Here is a 22,612-nt window from a genome sequence, read left to right as displayed (position 1 = left end):
AAAGTCATCGTACAATGATGTTTTTTTCCTGGAACTCTGATTTACACCAGGTCTTCAAGACCCGGATGCCCAAGAGCAGTTGCAGAGCCTTACCTGTCATCCTGGACCAAGTAATACAGATTTGTGACACCGGGAAGGAACCTGATTCCTGGGAAGGAACCTGGTTTGTGTATTCCAGGACTACTCTGAAACATTAGCCAAACTGCAGGAAGTGGAGGTGAGTGGAAGAGGCACTTCAAAAGGGAACTCCTGGTCTGGGGTAAAGCAATAATTCAGATGCCCCGATTCCTGCCTAAGGCTCAACTTATCAACTAGCTGGTAAGTAATACTATTAATATACTTAAAAAACTGTAATGAAACTAGTTGCCCACATGGTTTCCAAGAGGAGACATAATCCAGTGCTGTTTCCTATTACATCACAGAATGGATTCATATCACCTGGCTTTCACTACCAAAAAAATTAACTGTTTACATCCAAACCTGTCATCCAGACTCTCTTTATGATCAATGGTGAAAGACAGTCACAGTGATGGCAGTCCAGCTGTCCTATACTGCTATTCTAGGATGAGATGAAACATCCTTTGAAGGTTCTGATCTATCTTTAGTGTCTGTACAGAGAAAATTTTTATGGCTCTGTATTCAAGCTAGATTGAAATTGGTTAGTGTTACAAATACCATACGGATCAAACAAATGAATGCTAGCATACAAAAGCATTTATGACAGCTGTTTTTATGACAGCATTTTCAATAATGTTCTGAAAGGTGAGTTTGTATTTTTTAAGTTTAAGGAAAACAGTCCAATATGAATATTACTGGTAGAAGAATGCAGGTGCCTTTAATTTCTAAGACCTGTATACTTCTTATTCTCTTGGGATTGAAGCTTTTAAAAGTGAAGTATTTAGTTAGATTTTAAAATGGAATGGAAAAAAGCTAACCTGAAATGCCAGAAGAGTAGAAAGTTAACATTTGGAGGAAGATATATTCTGCATTGCATTCTTGATATGTATTTCTCAAGAAAGGCATAGAAAGGCAGTGACACATACGTGCTGTGGGAGATCACTGGAGTCCCAGAGAGCCCCAGGTGAGTACTTGGAGAAGCCTCTGGATTTCTTTGAGAAACTGTTTTTTTCTGCAGCACTGGTGAGGCCTCACCTTGAATCCCGTGTTCAGTTTTGGGCCCCTCATGACAAGAAAGACATTGAGTTGTTGGAGCATCTCCACAGAAGAGCAACAAAGCTGATGAAGGGACTGGAGTACAAGTCTTAGGAGGATCTCGTGAGGGAGCTGTGGTTGTTTAGCCTGGAGAAGGGGAGGCTCAGGGGAGACCTTTTCACTCTCTACATGACAGGAGGCTGTAGCAAGGTGGGCGTTGGTCTCTTCTCCCAAGTATCAAGCGATATGACGAGAGGAAATGGTCTCAAGTTGTGTCAAGGGATGTTTAGATTAGATGTTAGGAAAAATTCTTCCCTGAAAGGTTTGTCAAGCATTGAAGCAGGTAACCCATTCAGATTGCTCCTAACTGCCTGTGCAGAGGCACTACCCTGAGCCTGCTGCCACGGAAGCTTTTGCAGCTGGGTGAGTGAGTAGTTGGAAGTTAGATCCAAGTCTGTGGGTTGTATAAATGCATGACAGCTCAGCTGAAGTCTCAGTTTGTCAGGTTAAAGGATTTTGTAACAGGATTGAGTGAGAAGGTGCTTCCTTCTATAGCAGATGCAAGTAGACAGGCACAGAGGCAGAACTCACCACTGTCACTGCTGAGGATACCTACAAGCTGTACTTGAAACCTGAACTTACTTGGTAAGCAGAAGAAAAGGCCCTGTCAGTCTGGAAAGTCCAAATAAAGCAATACTATAACTATTCATGCATGTCTGACATGACAGGGCTTTGTGATTGTGTCCAGAAAGAGAAAAAATAAATTAATAAAATTAAATAAAACCAAAAATGGATAAAGAAAAAGAGAGATGCTATTGCACCCGTGGAGCTGGTTCAATATTTAAAAAGAATTGAGAGACTCAAATAAATTAATTTTCATATGTAAACTACTGTACAAGTAGAGTGCTCACATGCTTTACAAAACAGCCTGGGGAACACCAGCTGCTGCAACCTGTCCCTGTAGGAGAGGTGCTCCATCCCTCTGATCATCTTGGTAGTCCTTCTCTGGACTCACTACAACAGGTCAATGTCCTTCCTCTCCTGGGAACTCCAGAGCTGGATGCAGTACTCCAGGTGGGGTCTCACCAGAGCAGAGCAGAGGGGCAGAATCACCCCCCTCAATCTGCTGGTGATGCCGCCTTTGGCGCAGCCCAGGACATGATTGGCTTTCTGGGCTGTGAGTGCACACTGCATTGGAACAATAAGGCAGCGTTTAGCCACAATGGTGCCTAATGTTGCCATTCTGCCTGGCTCTTCAACAGCTTCATAAATGACTTGGATGCAGGGCTGGAAAGGATACCACGCAAGTTTGCAGATGACACAAAACTTGAAGGAGCTGTTGACTCCCTCAAGGGCAGGGAGGCCCTGCAGAAATACCTCGACAAATTAGAGGACTGGGCAATCCCCAACCATATGAAGTTCAGCAAGGGAAAATACTGGATTTTGCACCTGGGATGGAGCAACCCCAGATGTTTGTACAGACTGGGGAATTGGCTTCTCAGAGTTTGCAGAACAATCCATTCATACTAGGAATATAAGGATGAATAAATTATAAATCAGAATTTCTCATACCTGGGTGAGCTTATGTTGAAAGGGTGTAGACTCAGGTACGTAAACAGAGGGAAATGAGAGTTAATAACAAGGTGGGCCTGGTCCATACTACAACAGTGACCGAAGTTCTTTAAATGTTTAAACTCACAGTTTTTCTGATATTGAGCCCAGGATGTAAAACCCAGTTCTACGCTATTAAAAATTACTAGTTCTGTCTGGGTTTGTGTCCACTGTGCTCACTTTCAAATTCTTCCTCTCAACTAAATACTGCATGCTGAGAAATAATTTCTCTTTCCTTTGGCAAACCAAAGGCAGTTCAAGGAAGCAGTTTTGTTGTGGTCATTTTGGGGTGGGGGTTTTTTGTTTGTTTTGTTGTTGTTGGATTTTTTCCCCTCAAAAGCAAATGCAATACATTAGAGACAGCTTTGGCTCTGTTAATTAGAGGGCTGGCAAATCACAAACTGTATGAAGTTTAACCTGGGCAAGTGCCAGATTCCGCATCTGGGACGGGTTAACCCTGGTTGTGTGTATAGACTAGGGAATGAAGGGCTGGAGAGCAATGTTGCAGGAGGAGACCTAGGGGTCCTGGTCGATGGCAAGTGAATCTGAGTCAGCAGTGCCCTGGCAGCCAGGGGGGCCAACTGTGTCCTAGGGGGCATCAGGCAAAGCATTACTAGCCAGTTGAGGGAGGGGATTGTCCTGCTCTGCTCTGCACTGGGAGGCCTCACCTTGAATACTGTGTGCAGTTTTAGATGCCACAATGTAAGAAAGATATTAAGCTATTACAAAGTTGGACTTTGATGATCCTCCTGGGTCCCTTCCAACTCAGGATATCTATGAATCTATGATTATTCATGGAATTAATTCATAATTAATCACAGAGTGAATTAATAATTAATCACAGAATCAGGAAGAAAAGATTACTTCATTGGCCTTGGTGCTCCAGAAGCTTTTTCTTTCTTTTTCTCTTTTCCTTTCTATTTTTCTCATTTCGTTTTTCTCATTTCCACTTGAAGTGTCCGAAGCGATCACACTCAGTTTAAAGGGGAGAGGATTTTTTTTTAGCAGCTCGTTCTGTGCAGAGATGGAAAGAAACGGGGGATGAGGTTCAGTGTCTGCTGCTGCCCTCGGGTGGGGACAGGCAGGCAGTACTGACAGACTGTACGAGACTCCAGCTCCCTCAAAACCGTGATGAGGAGGAGGATGATGATAAGGATGGCGATGATAATGACGACAATGATGATTGTGTGAGGTTATAAAAAACCCCTGATGATGGAGTCAATGAAATTAACACTTTTTTGCATGTTCTCAGTATAGCAGTGATAAACACAAGAGAGTACAAAGCCAAAGAAAGCTAGAAAAAGGGATTCTTGATAGAACAAGTAAAGAAAGAAAGGAAATAAGGGATGGAAGAAGTAGCAGACTGTGCTTCTCCTGTTTTCACTGCTTATTGCTTCCACTGATGGTGAAAGATACGCTCATGGCAGTTTTAAGAGGTTGGAAAGTATACCATCATCATTTTACAGACAAAGAATGCCAGACTCAACCTCATTTCTCATCAGCCTGCTCGGCTTGTTTGCATCAGCCGTGACTCACTTCCAGTGTAGCAGCTCAATAGTATTATCCTACTGGTTGAGCACTGGTAATTTTGGCTGGTATTTGCAACTGATAACTGAATACAGACAAAAGATGGCCCATCATGAACTTTCTCTCAAAAAAATTACCAGTTTGATAAAATGCCAGACTAGCACAGGACTGAAAGGTTGCATGGAGCAACGGAGACAGTGGGGAAGTCAGGCAGCAGGAACAGCAGCACGGGTCTTCTTGCTGTTCCCTCAGCTTTACACACCCCTCCCACACAGCTACATCTCAGCTACTTCTCCTGCCTGCCACAGCATCCAATGGGCACTTTACCCCATCCGCTCACTTTGCTCTTACCGTCCCCTTCTTGGGCTGGGGGCAGGTGGCAAATCTACTCTTTGAAGGAAAAAAAAAAATCAACAAACATTATTATTTCAAAACAGACTTGTATAGCTTTTAAAATCTTTATCATTCTTGTGACCTTCCAATTCTGAGGGCAAACAAAACTAGGTAAGAAACCCTGAGACAGCAGTTTACCACCAGATACTGCTTATCTGCCACCATCTGACAAAAGTTTCCCCCTTATTCTTCCTGCTTTAAAAGTGCTAGGTTTGCTCTCCAGTGGTGGCAGAAACTACAAAGTGGTTGTTTTCTAGTTCCCTAGTGTCCAGACAAACACTTTCTAAGCACAGGTAGAACTGTTAATACTTACTCCACAGCTACACAGAGCAGTTTCTATGAGGTTTGTGGGGAGTGGAGTTTCCCTTTTAGTATAGGAAATAGGAACAGATCAGTGGATGTCCTCTGTCTCCAGTCCCCATCAAATCTTCCAATGCAAAGCTAAGTGCTCACATTGAAGATGGCCAAACTTGTCTTTGTAATCTCAGTCCTACTACCTGTAACAGAACTTACTTTATATATACTCTCAAATAGCCCTTCCAATTAAGATTCCTATCACACTCAGTACCCACAATGTCCAGCACCTAAGCAATGATTTGAGAACTTTTCCTCACACTTTTTTCAAAGCATGTCTCTTGGCTGATTGCTCACTTCTAAGTTTGCCTCCAGTTTAGAATTTATTTCCCCAGGGCTTTTTCAGAATATTTGCTGCTGTAGTATTTCTAAGCAGAATTACACGCCTCCTTCAAATATTCAAAACACACTCCTGCTAATTTCATTTGCAGCTGTGAGTTTCAACACTTCTGCAGAGGAGACCACAAAGGACATCAGTCAGTCAGCCAGAGAATGAGGAACATTCACTGAGTGACCACCTGTGAAAAATCGGGTATAAGGAACTCTGTTGTAAAGACTAGGGCAGTTTGGAAATTCTCAAACAAAACAGAGCTTTGTCAAAACCACAGTTTTGACATAGCATGTTCTGTTTAAAATATTTCAGACTGGACAAACTATTACGAAACTTAAAATGATGTCTGGGGGAACTCAGCTTAGACTTCCAAAAGGGCTGTTGGCTACTAAGCCAGGGAAACCGGAAGTGGCAATTTACAGATGCAAAGGAGCTCATCGGGAGTCTTCCCTAGCACAAGAAGCTCTGGAAGAAAAGTGCCCTGAGCTCAGTCGGGAAGGAGAACTCACACACACTTTGTCAGACTGGACTTCCTGCAGATATTGGAATAACTAACATTCATCAGGATTAGAGATAGGATCTGTAGATTTGCAAAAAAAACGTTTTGGTAGAAATGGTTTTAAGTCAAAACTGAAACAACTCCAGATTTAAAGAAAGAAAAAAAAATCAACATCTGCCAAAAATAAACATGACTGTTCAGACAGCTCTCACAGACAGAAAGGGAATACAATTCTGATTTAAACAGGACATCAAAATTTCTCTTCTTTCAGGTTCTGCCTCATTTACTACTTCCTTCCAGTATATATTCTGGGCTTCAGCTTAAAACATTTTCCATCGATATCCCATTTTCCACAGGATGAAGTATCTTCTATCCACTGAGCAAAGTGATGGGGAGCAGCAAAAAATAAGTCAATGGAAACTTGCAAGTGAGTGAATGAAGATTATTACTTGGCCACATGGTTTGATTCAATTTACACTCTTAGGTTTGAGGTCACGCAGTACCTGATGACTACTAGCAACTTGCTGTGCTTAACTAGAACCTGCCCTGTGCAGTACATAAATGTTTGCTGATCCTGTTTAGGGGCACACTGAGGAACCCATGTTTCATTTGCACTCAGGAAATGAACACCCTTCCTTTCCCAGCAGGACCCTTTCTGACCCACATCTCTCAGTCCTTTCTCTGCCCTGCACATCTTCTGGTTTCTTACCATAGAATCAGCCAAGGGAAAGGGATCATTTAGAAGTCTGTACTTCACCCTGCTCAAAGCAGGATCAACACTGAATTCAGACTACATAGCTCAGGGATTGATCCAATAAAGTGTTAGAAATCTGCAGGAACAGACTTTTCACAGCCCCTCTGGACAATATGCAGCAGTGGTTGATGTGGTCCCCATGTCCTCATGGGGACACGTGCTGTGGCAGAGGAGGAAGGATGAGCACTCTCCCCATCATTTAGGTAACTGTTTTACTCATAGGTGCATGAATTATGAGTTGCGAGTTATGTATTAGAGAGCTTGTGAATCAGAAACCTCATGACTTAAGTGATGAATTAGTGAATTCACGTTAGAGTAGTCTGTAAAAAGTTATTTGAATCCCTGTTTGTCATGTTTGTTTTCTTTCCTAATGAGTCATAAGATGAAGTTTAAGTTACAGAGTATGTAGACCTGTAAATTTGAAAGATTCAAATGGATCATGACACCATGATAACAAGTTTTTTTCCTTATGCCTGTACAAACTTTCTAGTTTGATTTGTGCTCATTGTGTCTTTTCACACCACTGTGACCTCTCAAAGGATATGTTTCTGTTTTCTTGACAACTTCCTAACTGGTATTAGAAGATTCTTATTAGAACCCGCCAAGCCTCTTCTCCAGAGTGGCAAACCCATTTCCCTCAGCCCCTCCTCATAGGACATTGCTTTATCTCAACTACCCCCAATAAAAGGGAAATAACCTCTTCCCTTAATCTACTGGTGACACTCCTGCTGATACAGAGCAGTATGCTGTTAGCCTTTGCCTCTGACAGGGCTCAATGTGGATTTGTGTTTAGCTTGCTTTCCCCCAGGAACCCCTCCTTTTTCCACAAAGCTGCTATCTTTGCCTAACCTCACCTAATCCCCAGGTCACAGCCAGTCTTTTTCATGCTGTCACATTTCTCCCCACCTCACAAGCAACTAAATCCTAGTTAGGATCTCTCTAGTTTCTGCAGCCCAGCAGAAACTGGTTTGTTTTCCCCATCACCCCTAAGCTCTATGTAACGTGTAGACTTCATGAGATCCTTTCTACATCAAACATTTAGCTTCCCTCTTCCCTTTGTTTTCATCAACTTTCTTCTCATACTGCTTGGACTGACCTTGGAAAACAACCTTAGATCTTACCGGTGGTGGTAATCCATGACCAACCAAGACAAAAACCTGCTGGGAATATTTTCCTCTTCTCTTTGAAAGAGGTAGAATATGCTTAACATGAAAAAGCATAAAATATTCTTCAAAAGCATACACCTTGTCAGAGTGCAGAAGAAAGGAACAAAGAAAAAAACCCTGCTTAAAACAAAGCAAAACTCACATTACACACATTTCTTCTTTCAAAGCATAGATTCTCTACACCTTTCCAAAGAAAAACTATCCAAATTGTTAAAACAAAATCCAAACAATGTATTTTTTCCTAACCTCATCTTTAGAAGAGCAGAACATCGATGGCTGAAGTTACCCAAGACAATTCAATCTAAGATGTAAACCAGAGATACAGAAAATGTCAACTGCAGTGGTATAAGCTTAGCAAAACTATGGGACAACTGAAGTTAAAGTCTTGGCACATGCTGAGCAATCTGAGAAACAGTCAGATGCAGGAGAGCCATGTAATGAATATACTCTGTATGTTGGCAGGGTATGTGACTGCACATTATATAACAGATATTTTAATTTTTAAGACACAAATTACATTAATTACATTACATTCAAAGCAGCTATATATCTGCCAACTGCCCATTATTAAAAAGGAAAGAATGATACAAGCTCACATATTCTGTAAAAATGTACTGGAAAGAAAAAGTCCCTTATGTTTGCCATGCTGCTGCTTAAGACCACAAGAAAAAGAACCAGCGTATTCACTCAGTGTGTTGTATTTGCAGAAACCTGTCTTAAATGCTAGATATCCTTGATAAGAATGCAAAATATCTATATATGACTCACCTAGATACTACTTATTACCCATCACACTAATTTAAATAACATCTACCAAATGCAGAAACTTTAACTCCCAGCAACTCCCGAAACAGAAGGTGATGGTGGTCTGGATGCACTTTGCTACCTTCTGTATCACCAGTTTCTTAGCAGAACAATAAGATATGAGATATTCTTCTTTTCTTCCTGCTTTCGTCAGAAAATGATGATCTGTTAAAACTCAACTTCGTGCAGAAGCAGATTAATTTTGAGAAGTCTTCTTGTGAAGCCAGCTCAAAGCTAATCTGACATCAACAAAATTGCCAGACATGTCGGTAGAAATATGTGAACAGTCTGTTGACTTGCACTCTCTGCACATATGTGGGAGTTCTGGTTCACAAAAACATGGTTCCCATTTTTTTGTGGAGAAACTTGACATTCATTTTCATCCTACTAAGGAAGGGAACAACTCTGAAATATTTTCTTAGAAAAGTTTTACTCCAAACCAAATGATACCCCAAACCCTTTCCGAAGTTTTGCAATGTACACATTTGTCAGCAGCACAAGGAAGAAGTATGGCCAGGGATTAAGTTAAGCACACACAAGCCCACTGAAACCACTGGGGAAGCTTACACACAGAAAGTTGAATTTGCAAGTTTAGCCACCAAGTCTCTGTGAAAGCAACACTAACAACAGGGTTTTTTTCTATAATCAGACAATGCTAAAATCAACAAACTTCTAATTATGGATTCTGAGCATGATTAATGTATGTCAGTAATAACAGACAACTCGCTGCATGCTAATAGTTGGTTTATCCACATTAAGAGTCACACAACCTTGGGTAAACTGAGGGTTTCTGTAGAGGACTTAAAAAGCCTTTTTGGCAAACTTAGCACATCAAAATTACTATTTGGTAATAATAGTAACAATGACAATAATAATAATAAGCAGAAGCTTCAGATCCACAACACATAAATAAATAAATTTGAAAAAGGAGGAGTTCCAGACATTCTGAAATTGTAGTTAAGCCTCATAAAAATCCCAGTGTAGTAATCCAATATATATATGCAATCCACAAATGTCTTCCTGAAGCCCAGAGAAGCTGAATTAATTGTTGCATTAGTTTACCATGCTCTATAATTCTTAGGTCCAAAACTCTTTTATTTATTGTCTATCACTCTGAGAACTCAATCAAATGACAGTTTATAAAACAGACAAAGAGACTGCAACATACAAAGCATCTTTTCTTTACTAAATAAGCTTACATAACACAATTCTCAAATCCTAGAAAAAATTTTCAAATTAAGTACAGTTCATTATGGGGAGGAGTTGTTATTTTATCTATTCCAATAGCACTTCAATAATTCTTTAAAGATCAGTGGAACAAGTACTCAAGGTTTGTATTACAATAGCTACTAGAAGTCTTGACTACACTATTACCAGTATATTACCTTGACCATGCAATATTTGGGGTAAAAAAAGACATAAATCCCATCTATTGTACAAAGCAGACAGACAAAAGAAAAGGAAAAGGGATGTCTTGTTTAGTTTTTCTACAGGTCTGATTTTTCTTGTGAAACAGCATTGAGCAATATATTCAAAACTGCAGACGAAGCCTATAGTTAATCTAGGATTGAGCCTAGATTTCTGGGATACAAATGTATTTTCTTAGCTGCATGGCTGGTTCCAGGTCTAATGGATTTTATTTTTTACTATGTTGCATAGAAGGAATCATAGCAAGAGGCAAGAGAAATACAAGAAATATGTATGAAGTAATATTTCCATTGGATAAACTATTCAAAGGAAGATAAAATTCTATGTTCAAATGTCCAAGACATGCGTGTGTACATACTTTCATATATATACAAATACATAATGTATATATACATATCTATATATGACTGCAGAAATGATGAAGCCAGAAATCCAATTCCACCCACTGTAATGTGTCTAATCTCAGCGTTTCTTTCTGTCCCTGCCTTGGTTTCATAGAATTGCACTCATATTCCTTGACGAGTAGCAATGCTTTGAAGACTGAGCTGTTGAAGCATCTCACGTGTCCTTTTCCCACTAACATTAATTCTAATTTGTAAATACTAATAGATTTTAGTAAATCTTTTGTTCACAGGGAAGAAGCGAGACAGTGGCTACTATTCTGTATATTTGTTTACATTATCCCATACATTTAGATTTTTTCCTTCCCCAAAATCTTTGTTTCAAATAAAAAAGAAAAACAAAACCCACAACCCACCTAACACCTCCATTTTGTGATAAGGAATCTACTGTATAATGTTTCTTTCCCATCCTTCATACTTCAAATATTTTATTAATGAAATAATGAAAATCTAACATGTATTTTAGTTTTCCTTTTCAATTTTGACTGATAATTTGATATTCTATGGTCCTGGTCATGCTTTTATTTATGTCAACTCCATCTTTTTTTTACCTTAGGGACAACACATTGTTTCAAAGCCAAAAACTCACTGTTTTACAGCTGTTATCTAGAGTCTCCCATTGTCTGAAATAAATTGGCTTTCTGGTAATCGCATGGTGGTTATATCACAAGTTTGTCTGGTGTGTTTCCTGTTTTGGCTTTGCTTATAAAAGTGAAGAAAAGTTCTCAAAAGTTGGTGGTGGCTGGGGAGAGACTGAATTGGCAGTTTTATTACAAATTACAAATTACAAATAAATTTTTTATGACGAAGGCATAGGAAAAGAATAAATTTCCATTAAGCATAATAACAGAAATGAAGGGCTTCAGAGGAGTCGTACTGCACCAAAAAAAGTACCATCTCCATCCAAGGATATTTTGGCCCTTCTCCGTGGTATTGTAAGTTGAAGTTCATCCCCTTCTTCTAATTTTGCAATGCCTGGCAAAAGATTTGGAATATTTTTAAGTTAATATTTCAAATACATTATTTTCATAAATGGTATTAAAAAAGTCATTATGTGTCATCTTGCAAATGTAAGCATGGATTGTTATATGTGATGAGCGGTTTTTTTATCTTTAGGTACAAACTAAGAGTTTACAGCCTATCCAAAGCTGACACTTAACATCCTCTATGAAGCTGGACTTCATTTCCACTCTGCACTCAGCACAACACAGTTAATTTAAGCAAACGCTGCAGAAATTTATATCAGTGGTGTGCCCAGATTCCTCATGTTATGGTGTTGTGTCAGGCAAGGTCAGCACCGAGTATTGCTGATCCTAGACCACTCCATTCCCACATTTCTGGAGGAGCTCTCATGAGCTTTACCAGTCTAATGAAGCTACCAGACATCAGCTGATCCATTGCAACTGCAGAGCACAGAAGTCTGCTTCCTGCCAGCTGCACATCAGCTGATATGATAACTGAAAGCATCTCCCCTTCAAGCTGCAGTCACTGAGCTAAGAACATATCTAACATCTGCTGTGAGACATGCTCAACAGCATGAGAGATAGCAGTGAGAACGGTTTTTCCAGGTGAAAAAGGAACAGCAGGAATTTGGGAAGTAAGAACTGTTAAGTGGCAGGATAGAGTAGAGATCCTAGTTAAGAAAAAAGGGCAGCAGTAATAAAAGGGTAAAATAAGAGCATGGATGAAATTGAAGGTGGTTATGATGCCAGAATGTACAAGTGAAGGGACAGAAAATTAGAGGAAATGTTTGAAGAGCCTCAATTTCCAGACAAAGTATTTATTTATTTGGAATTTATTTTTATTTGGAGAAAATTAGCTTTGTGCTGCATACCATTTGTTTAACGTCCTTACTTGCCAACAGTCTACTCAGTGTCACCCACTCAGTGCCACCTACTTTTTCATAAAGCATTGAAAAAAAAATCTTGCTGGAAAATAACTGAAGACCCTCAAATCCACCATTAAGGTGGAATGACAGATAAGAGCGGAAAAATGTGGTTTTATAGGCCTACTTCCTTAAATGCTACTGCAGGAATATACATGTATATTGATCTTTGAGCCTGCTGGACTTGCATTAAATATTTTAATTGGTCTTTCTTGTGATGTTTCTAATTTGTGAAGTCATAAAGAGCACCTTATAGGAATTAACTATTTTTCATCTAACTAAAGATTAAAAATGCAGTAGCCATTATAAGGACTAGAAATACCACAGTAAGGTATGCAAAGATTGGATGGCTAAAATTTATATATGATATTTTAAAACAGAACATAGCTCCTAAATATTTTATTGGGATACCTAAATGTGGAATTCAACTCTTAAGTTAAACTGAGTTCTTTAATAAGGACAGTATGTACTCCTTTTGTCTGCTTCAGGCATCTGCCCGAGAGCACCAAAGTTTCCAACCACATTACAGAGTCAGTGGAGAGAATAGAACTGCTCAGATCACCAAGTTAGATACATACCCTCTGATTGCTGATACTTTATATAAAACTGTATTTTTTTGAAAATATTCTGTAACTTTGCAGTCAACCAGATCCATGAATGCATTCCCTGTTCTTAGTCACCCAATACTACAGATTCTATTTGATACAGCTTACTTGCAAACAAAGAAAAGGAAAATGTAGGTATTTACCAGCAGTATAGCAAGAATTGTTTGGATAAGACTGTGGCATATTTTGGATGCAACGAAACAATGTCACCAAGCTGAGATCATCACCAAACACGTGAGCCTTCTTCCTCTGTATTAGGTGTCCCATAGCAAATGTTGTATCCGTATATAGAACCTACAGAAAAAAAGAGGTAGACTTCAAACTTACTGCATGGAGGCATTAAAAAACCCTTGCAAAAGTCAGATGCTGAAATGAATTGAGTTTTCTCACCTGGCCATATATGAAAAAATAACCTGTTTCCTTGATCACTATTTTATTTCCTTGTTCTTCCAGAGCTGTTCCCCGTTTAAAGCTCAGAAGCCAAGGGACAATGCTTGAATCATCTAAAAGAAACAATAATTTTGGGTAATCAGAAAGAAAAGTTATCTCTTCATTTTTGCCTGCCAAAAATTAACAAAGCTGATTTCTAAACAAGACTTCCAGTCTCACTAGCTGGATCTCCCCAGCATCCTGAAAAAATGCTATTTGGAAGAGCTGTCCAGATGCAGAGACCTACCAGATGCAGGAACCACCTTACTGTGTTTTTAGATTTGTTTGTTTGGTGATGGTGGTGGTATTTTAAAAATTATTTTTAAACAAACTGGCAAAACTCAGTTAACTGCTTTGAAGTTGAACAAAAATTTCAAAATTTGTTGAAACAGCTAACCCATGAAATAGATAGCTACAGATCATGGAACATATTCTTACCATTCTGTTGGATATCACTTTTGCTGTCAGCGATCAGTTGCAAGCAGGCCTGCAGCACTGGGAAGTGAAAGCATTTAGAAATCAAAGAAACATATATCAGTAATAGAATAGCTTAAGCTTATGAAACTACATTGTAAAAAAAGAAAAAAAGGACATGAAAGAAATCTCTGAGTCTCACCACTTATTTTAAAACAAAAACTATTGATTTTAACATAGATCTTACTCAAGTGTGCAAAAGCAGAATTCCTATCACAACACATACTAGGTAACTTTCAGAGATCGGGCAGCTAAGTGGGAGGCCTCAGACAGCAGCACAAGTTATACTTGTTTTAATATCAGGTCCTAATATAATTAAAAGATGTAGCAGTAAGTCAAATGAGTTAAAAATCATCAGACAAGTAGTCTTGTTAATCTTCTAATCAAAAGCTCAAAAAAAGTCCCAACCCTGCCAGCTATGACAGGTAGCAGCTTTCTAATGATGTTTACTGTATTATTTAAAGAAATTACTTTCCAATTATAGTTGCTGTGAAATATTAGTCATATGTACTGGTTAAGTGGTACTTTCATAATAATTTCTCAAAATCCATATATATGTACTTTCATTATATTTTCAGATACCTACACTCAAACAACCTATACTAAGACAGAGGGAAGGTAGAGATATGAGTGTTAGCAAATTAAGGTACACATAACAAACAGCTCAGTATCTGTCAAAATGTGTTGCTCAAAACTGTAGAGAAACTAGGGAGTTTAATCAGAGAAAAATACTGCAGAAAGTTAAAATATAGTCTTGCAAGTGAAACAAAGATCTTGTAAAAAATCTGCTAAGCATAAATGTGAGGGAACAGGATAAAAGGAAAAAAGAAGAGTTAGAATTGCTTAGGGCAAATTTTAATCAAAACATCTGGTTCTTGCACTGCTTTGAAGTTTGGAAAATGGAGTAGCAACATTTACTACACTTGAAAGAGACTAAATGAATTTACTAAGAGTCGAGAGAAGAAAACTGTCATGGTTTGCTGAATCTCCATTTTGTTTATCTCTTTTCAGATAAGAAGGCTCTGGGTCAGATTTGGCCTCACTTGCTATAATGGGAAATGCCATGGATAAGTGGGATCCTGTGACTACTGTGTCTACCAAGTGTCCAGTAGGATAAACTTCTTGCCACACAGCAGGCAGTGAGAGAATTAGGGTAGAAAGCAGCCTCTCTCTGTAACTAAGCCTCCTTTTTAAGGAGTCCTGCTTGAAAACAGCAGAAGAGGGCTGGATGCTCACCAGCACTCAGCAGTGCCAGCTGGCAGCACAGAGATTCAAGTGCACATCTGGGAATGCTTCAGTGTCACAATGATCACACAACCTGCAAGCCCTACTTACGTTAACACAAATGTTATCCTCCAAGCTTCTGTCTCCTACACTGAAACGTGTCCTTGAGTTCTATGAACAAATCAATGATGTGCTAAAATCTACAGATTTGCAAACCAAGAATTTGAAGGCATCTGAATTACCTACCTTCCTTCTGGTAAGGAATAGAAAAACCAAGCCAACACAAAATTGAAAAAGGTATTATACTTCAGTCATTTTTCTATTGAACTTGGGAGCAAAAGAATTTTCCGGAAAAGAAGCTTCCAAATAAAATCAAAATGTGATTTCCTGCAGATGCACAACACAGTGCACTAGGCAATTAATTTTACAAAGTATTAATTCACTCTCCTTTGGGACAAAATGACTTCCTAGAGAATGAAATTTGCTGCTTCCCTAGTATTTCGGTAAGCTAAATGAAAATTCCAATTCCTGCTTTTGAAAGAACTCACGAGTGTGGCCACTGGATTTTCCACTAACCAAACAAGATAGGATTTGTGAAGATACACACTAACCAGCTGCTATCCAGCTGGGTACCAATGAGTACTGTCCACAAGCAGTAAAAGTTATGGCTACTTTAGCAACTCTTGTTAAGACTGCTGTGCAAACTTGATGGGCATTTTTGAAACTATCCTAATTCACAGTTTGCAAGTCTGAATTTTATGTTTCACTTGTTTGCAACACTGAAATAGTAGTCAGCATGGCTGAAAATTTCTACACAGTAATTAAAATGGGCAAGATCACTACAGTTTGAGATCATCTCCATCATTTTAAAACACATACCAACTGCTTTATTCTACAGATATCAGATCTAGACATATTCTCTAAAAAAATCTCTTTTTTCTTTAATCTATGCAGATAGGAATAAGGCTCCACAGAACACAGTAAGCTTGTTTTTCATGGAGAAAAATGGATGCAACGGTGTTATTCATGACAACAAGGAAACAGAAACTAGCACAGTGTCCACTTTCTACCTAAAGCTACAAAGGACAAATAATATCTAAAAAATTTCCTGAGATATTGAACAACAACATGCTTAAAAAATATGTTCAGAAGCCAAGACTGACATGTAACTATTTCCAGTATATACAAGTACTTCATTTTGACCTCAGTGGAACTACATACATGCTTAAAGTTAAGTAATTAATTAAAACTAATTCAGAGAAAACAACCTTACTATTAAGGAAAGAATATGGATAGGCAAAGTATTTTCAGGGGAAAATACAAAGGGACTTTGAGTAAAATGTTAAAGCTGTTAAGAAATGTTAGCAATTCTATTCCAAGAAGGACACTAATCTCACCTGAAGTGCAGTATGAAGCATATATGTATTACAAAATACACATTGAATAGTTACTATTGGCATTGAGCAGAATAAATCAAAAGTTCTATGTGAATGTCTTTCAGCCCTTTGTATATCAAACTCGAGCACAATCTTCATAGTCTAAAGTCTTTCAGTCTAAAGGATTTTTGAATAATTAATAAAGAAAGCAGAATACAGGATTTGTAAAATACATCTTGAACGTGTGTAAAAATTTCTAGACTGAGTGTCACAGTGAGGTCTAGCTGTATAAAAGTGTATCTGGAACTATAAAGCATGCCCCATCCTCTTGTGACTTTATATAATAGCTTTGCTTCAATGAACATTCTTTTTTTCCCTGATTTTAATTGCTCTGCAGGCTGCGGTTGGCAGAAGTACATTTCAGAATCTGTCTTATTCCATGAACAGAACAGCCAATTCTGAAAAAGTAAGTAGGTCCAGATGCCTTTATAAACCACAGCTAGCACATGAAAGGATGTGTTCTCTAGGGGTTGAGCAATGTAGCCACAGTTTAAAAAAAAGGCACTAGCTTTTGCAGCAGGACAGCTTTCTGCATATCTGCATGATTTAAGACCTTATACTGGTAAAATTAAATTTGCCCTTACAGGCAAATTTTCCTGTTATTTAACTAGCATAATCATTTTAATATTTTGCAATCTCACTTAATGATCCATCCAAACAAAATTTCAGGTTTACTACTTGTGAGCTCATGCATAAAATTTGAAGTTTTGATAGCTGAGGCCTGAAACATCTGTTTCAACTTTTGCTGAAATAAAACTCAGGAAGAGCCCTGACCTTGGAAAACAAAAAAAACCCAAAAAAAACCCCAGACCTTCTTATTTAGGTTCCTTCTTTGGTCTAGATCTGTTCTCTGTAGACTTCTCAAAACACACTCAAACACTAGATAATTTACTATAGAAATGATAAGCATGTTCTTGAACCATTTGCAGTTCTTAATTTCTTGTCACAAGATACCTCATTTTAGTTTTTGTTTGTGCATTTTTATAAACTGGTGTTCATGAACTCTATCCCAGAAGAAAACAGGAAAAGTGGTTAATTTGTTGCTTTTAAACTGACAAGTTTTTATATAATCCATTTATAATCCATTAATCATGGATTCAGTCAGTCCCTGCATTAAAATGGCTCAATCGTGGTTGCAGGTAGGACTCAGATCTAACAAATATCTTTGAAGTATTGGTACCTTTATTTTGACCTTACCAGAATTGCCAGTAATATGTTAGTCAGAAGAGCAAGGAAATAATTTACTAGGAATTAAGAATACTTTATGTAGACTTCTATTATACAGTTCAAAGCAGAATATTGTTTTTAAAAATTAGAGTCTATTTTATGTATTTTTGATTGCACAGTGTTCTGCATTACACACAGCACTGCTTCATTCACTCATTCATTCAGTGAAATTCTTCATGTAAAACTGCAGGCATTGCATCAAGTAATTTTATATCTTTTTACATAGAAGGGTCTACTTCCTTTTGAATTAAACTGTTGTCAGCAGAAACAAATAAGAATAACATATGTTTTCAAGAAGTAGGCCTTTCTCTTTTTTTTTAAGAGAACTTTTATATTTCCTCTCTTTAAACAATAAAATAAGAAGTATTGTTAATATTTGGTAAGGGAATTTTATCTGTGGCATTTTTTTAGGCTAGTAAGAAAAGGTTATGACTCAATTCAGAGATCACTAAAGTCAAGTACCACTTGTATAAGTTCTTGCTATCCCTGTTTCACAGATATCTAAAGCAACAACCTACAGAGTCAAAGCACTTCTAAGCAACAAATGCACCAATTTTCCTGTACAGCTGTTATATCAAGAACAATGGCAAAATTCTCACAACTTATACACCAAGCTTGCAAGACAATAGTTATTTCCCATGGTCATAGCTGATATTGGAGTAGAACCTGGGAATTGGTAATAGAGACAAGACATATGCCAGGTTAACCCGCTTCACTGCTTTGTGGAATACCACAGAATTGCTCCTCAGCTCCTTGCATATATCTGCATTTGAGTTTACAGGAGACCTGATTCTCACCTCCCTAGGCCACAGGAATTGACCAGAATGAGGCACTGAGGGAGCATGTAAATGAAACTTGATGTTCGTACACTGAAGTGGCTTAGACAGTGGAACGTGTAGTTTGCTCCTGGACTTAAGTACACTTGCAGCTCAGAGAGGAGCACTCAAGCAAGGCAATCAATAATTGTGAATAGGGTCTAAAATTCACGAGAAGTTTTTGTTGTGCAATGATTTTCCTCTACAGGCAGAATTGACAAAGAAAAATGATAAAAAAAGAAAGATTATATCTGGTTTTATGCATCCTGATAAGACACTTGTTAAAAGGTCTATCTGCCTGCATATTAATAATATGTACCTTTCAAAATCACCCATTAACTCCTACTCATTGAATCAAGAACTCTAGTTCTGACTGCTAACTGTGCATCATTATTTGGAGTTGATGCTTGAAACCCTTCTCTCTAACTTACTTGAGCTGGAAATTTTCTCAAGGTGCAAAATGTATAACTACTGATGGCTAATAGTTTCATGCACGAACACAGACAAATGCCTACCCTATAAAAACATGAAAGAACAAGATTGTGTTAGATCCACTTTCATTCAATCGTCATATTAATGAAAATGCTAATTTATGACCGCTTCTATTCACAAAACATCAATAAGTAGTAAAAACATTAAAATGTTAATTCCATATGTTCAAGGAGGGCTGTGCTGAGCCTAAAAAAAATAATAGGGCATCCATTCCTGGAATTTAATAATTAAAGTCTGAAAAGAAAACATAATTGAACCACAACTTTATTTATAAACAAAATAATAGTTCTGTATTTTACTTCTGCTCTCCGTTTCAGCACAAGAGAAGCAATTGTGTATCAGTGATGTTTTCAAATATTATCTTTCTAAGGAATTGTTCTGTGTAAAAGTAAAAGGATGGGTCGACAATTAATTACGGGACCAGACTCTACTTTGAGAAATAGGACAAGAACAGGCATCTCACTCAACACTCTAATTGATGAGTACCGCACATCTGCAGGACAATTTTGAGGCTGCCGGGATTCTGGTACTCAGATATGGATGTCAAAAGATCAAAATGCAGGGCCAGTTATTCTGTGTACATGACCAAATAATAGACTGGATTCAGCACCATGAACAACACCATGTTCTCTTACTTAACTCACTCTGCTAAGACAAAATTTAACATCGACTAATAGGTTCATAGTCATCAGTGAAATCTGATCTGAGAAAATTTAACATCTTACTGAACTCTGGCAATCTAAATTTGTTGTAATTAGAGCAGGCAGAAAGGTAACCCTAACAGATGACCTTTGATATAAATGCAAGATTTGTAATTTACTTTTTCTTTTTATATATACAAAAATATGAGGTTCATGTTAGAAAACAGTTTTGTAGTACATCAAAATATGTAGCTTTTCCCTTTTAAATGGATGTTCATATTCTGTGCTTTCTGTCGTCAATCCTAAACAATTTTAAAGCCATCTTAAAAAATGTTTACAAAAATAAGTAGCTTAATTATAATGTTATGTGAATAAAGGTAAATAGGTATAATCAAAGGTGGCTACATGATGAGAAGAATATTAAGTCTACCTAGAAGAACAGCGGAGGAGCCCCAAACCCTCCTCACCCACGTACACCCTCAAATAGCAAGAAGAATAAAGGTGAAAGCTATTGTGAAGGAAACTGGATCACTCCCATAGTACTGATGCTATAACATTCATTTTGAAAAAGATGTCTCTTTGTTTTTTATGATACTTGTAATTTAGATCACTATTTTGTATTTGGGAGTTGCTAGGGTGGGGAGAACAGGGAAACTCTGTGGTTCCCATGAAAGGAAGCAAGCTACAAGAAATACAATTTAAGCAATCATGTTCTCAGTCCTGTTTGCGAAATCTGTCTTAGCCAAGGCCATGAACAAAAGATTACTAATGAAGTAGAATAAATCCCATATAAACCTGTGGGTTTTAGGTGATGTCCTAAATGAATGTTCTCTTTTGAGAATATTAGAAGTAAGTAGAGTGATTATACCCTAGAACTTAAATTTCATTTAGTTTTTGCTTATAAATTACTCCATTTCAACGTCATCTCTTAATAACTTATTAGTTTTCATCAGTTACAATAAAAAAGTATACATAAAAGGAGTGAATTGATTTAGCAACTCAGGAATATTTTTAGTTACTTAGTGCAGTTAGAGTATGTGTGCAGACTGTTATAATAAAATTCTGCATTTCATCCTATAAGGCATTATTGTGTTTGGAAAAAATAAAGAAACGTAGACATTTTATCCCCAAAGAAAATAAATACATCCCATTAATATGTCAACATTACAATACACATCAGATGTCTTTTATGAAGCACAGTCTTCAGTGTTCTCTGCAGAAACTTTTATAGAGGCCATGAGAGAAAAAAAATCTTACTGGATAGGCCTTTTTTTTATTCATGTTTCTAATTATATTAATAGGTTGTTTTAATGTAGAAATAATGCTAAACTTCTGGATTCCTTGTAGTCTGTCTCTTTTGCCAGGTACAAGCCAATCCTTCTCTTTGAAAGCTCCTACTTCCCTAAATTTCTCATTACTTCTCTTTTAGGATGAGCATGCTTCCCCGAAAAGTGAGTTGGCATTTTTAATAATAGATTTCTCTCTTTACTATTGATCAGAGAGAACACAACAACTGAAATGCAGATAGCATGAATACCAGTACCTTAAACAGTATGTCCCAACTCATTGCAGGGGGGGTTGGACTAGATGGCCTTCAAAGATCCATTCCAACTCAAAACATTCTGTGATTCTATATGGTAACCATTAAGACAATATGCCTACTGTTAAAACCATTCATTCAGCAATAATTTTGAAAGCCAGAATGGGCTCTGGGAGCATTGGATACTGACAGGAGAAGACACAAATCAAGCACTGTTGCTTTTCTCAAAACAGTGTCCAACTGCAGCATCCCAACCCATTCCACCAGATGCCATTTACCTTTCTCTTCTGTGTGGACAACAGATCGTCTGCCCCTGTTTCTACTCCCATTCCAGATTTCCTTTTGGAAGCTCTCAGGAAGCCTGTTCTCCTAACAAGAAGAAGCAACAGTCAGTGAAAGCAGCCCCACATTTGTTCATCCCCTGCAAGCTGAAAACCACCCCTCCAGCTTACCTGCCTGGTGCCAGCTGCAGACACTTGCAGGAAGGAAGAAACAGGGGTACCTGCTTTATTTTCATCAGGGGACACGGGTGGCCGGTCTAGCGGAGACCTTGCCTGGACCCTGTAGATCAGCTCGCTGCGCAGAGCTTCTAGTTCTGTTTTCAGGGTGATAACATGGTAAAGAGACACTGCTGCAAGACAAGAGGACAGGAGCATTGCGAGCCACAGGAATGTGACAGAAAAAAGTCCCGTGGTGCCTGAAACAGCACCAGGGGGGGCAGAAGGAGAGGAGGCGGTATCCTTCTGTTGGATGACGTGCACACAGTCCACGGATTTCATCGCTGCTTTTTCCTTACTAAAGCCAGAGGGAGAGTTCAGCTGTCCCCTTCCGAGGTGCAATCCATGTTACCGGTTGCTCTCTGAAACTAATGGCATCCAGAATAAGTGAACAAACCGCCCAGATCATTTCCTGTCATATGAAGCTGTTGATAGCACCATTAAACTTAATGTACAGAGTGAATATCTAAGATTCAATTTGTTTTCATCTCTCTGTGCTGCATTTTGGAAATGAATACTTTCTCATGAGCTACTTGTTCAATCTACCTTCCTCCTTTCACTTTCAGCTATTTATTTATGTGGCAGCTTGCTATAACCATTTCCCATATTCTTTAAATTTAGGCACAGACAGTACCATTGGTAACTTTAGAGCCTTATCTAGAAATGCAGAAACTATATAAAGTTTCCTGGCAGCATATCATCCAGTGATACTTAAAGGGCATACACATATGACAGGAATGTGCCTCTGTGTGCATGAAGATGTACTGTGTATATACATTATATCACACGTATTAACATATATATATTCATATCTAAAGTGACAATATGCCTACAGAGGAGAAAAATTATTCAAAAAAAATTTTTTGTGGTTTCCTAAACCAACAGTGAAAAATATTCCCAGGTATGAGTCATAAATTACTGGTCTCT

General features: G+C 38.1%; 1 protein-coding gene across 1 annotated transcript; it reads right to left on the bottom strand.

The window, feature by feature from the left end:
- Positions 1-9,837: 9,837 nt before the first annotated feature.
- TNFSF13B (TNF superfamily member 13b) lies at positions 9,838-22,237 on the bottom strand. The gene is made up of 6 exons (XM_050332743.1): positions 21,641-22,237; positions 21,467-21,557; positions 13,778-13,834; positions 13,301-13,413; positions 13,054-13,204; positions 9,838-11,395 (listed from the first exon to the last, which is right to left on the bottom strand). Exons 1-6 carry the CDS (start codon positions 21,965-21,967, stop codon positions 11,283-11,285), a joined length of 852 nt encoding a protein of 283 aa, XP_050188700.1. The 5' UTR covers positions 21,968-22,237; the 3' UTR covers positions 9,838-11,282.
- Positions 22,238-22,612: the final 375 nt, after the last annotated feature.

Source organism: Myiozetetes cayanensis, unplaced genomic scaffold, assembly GCF_022539395.1.
Source record: "Myiozetetes cayanensis isolate MyiCay16 unplaced genomic scaffold, myiCay2020 scf5-8, whole genome shotgun sequence".
NCBI lineage: Eukaryota > Metazoa > Chordata > Aves > Passeriformes > Tyrannidae > Myiozetetes > Myiozetetes cayanensis.
Note: the sequence above shows the minus strand (reverse complement) of the source record. Positions and strands in the feature narration are given on the sequence as shown.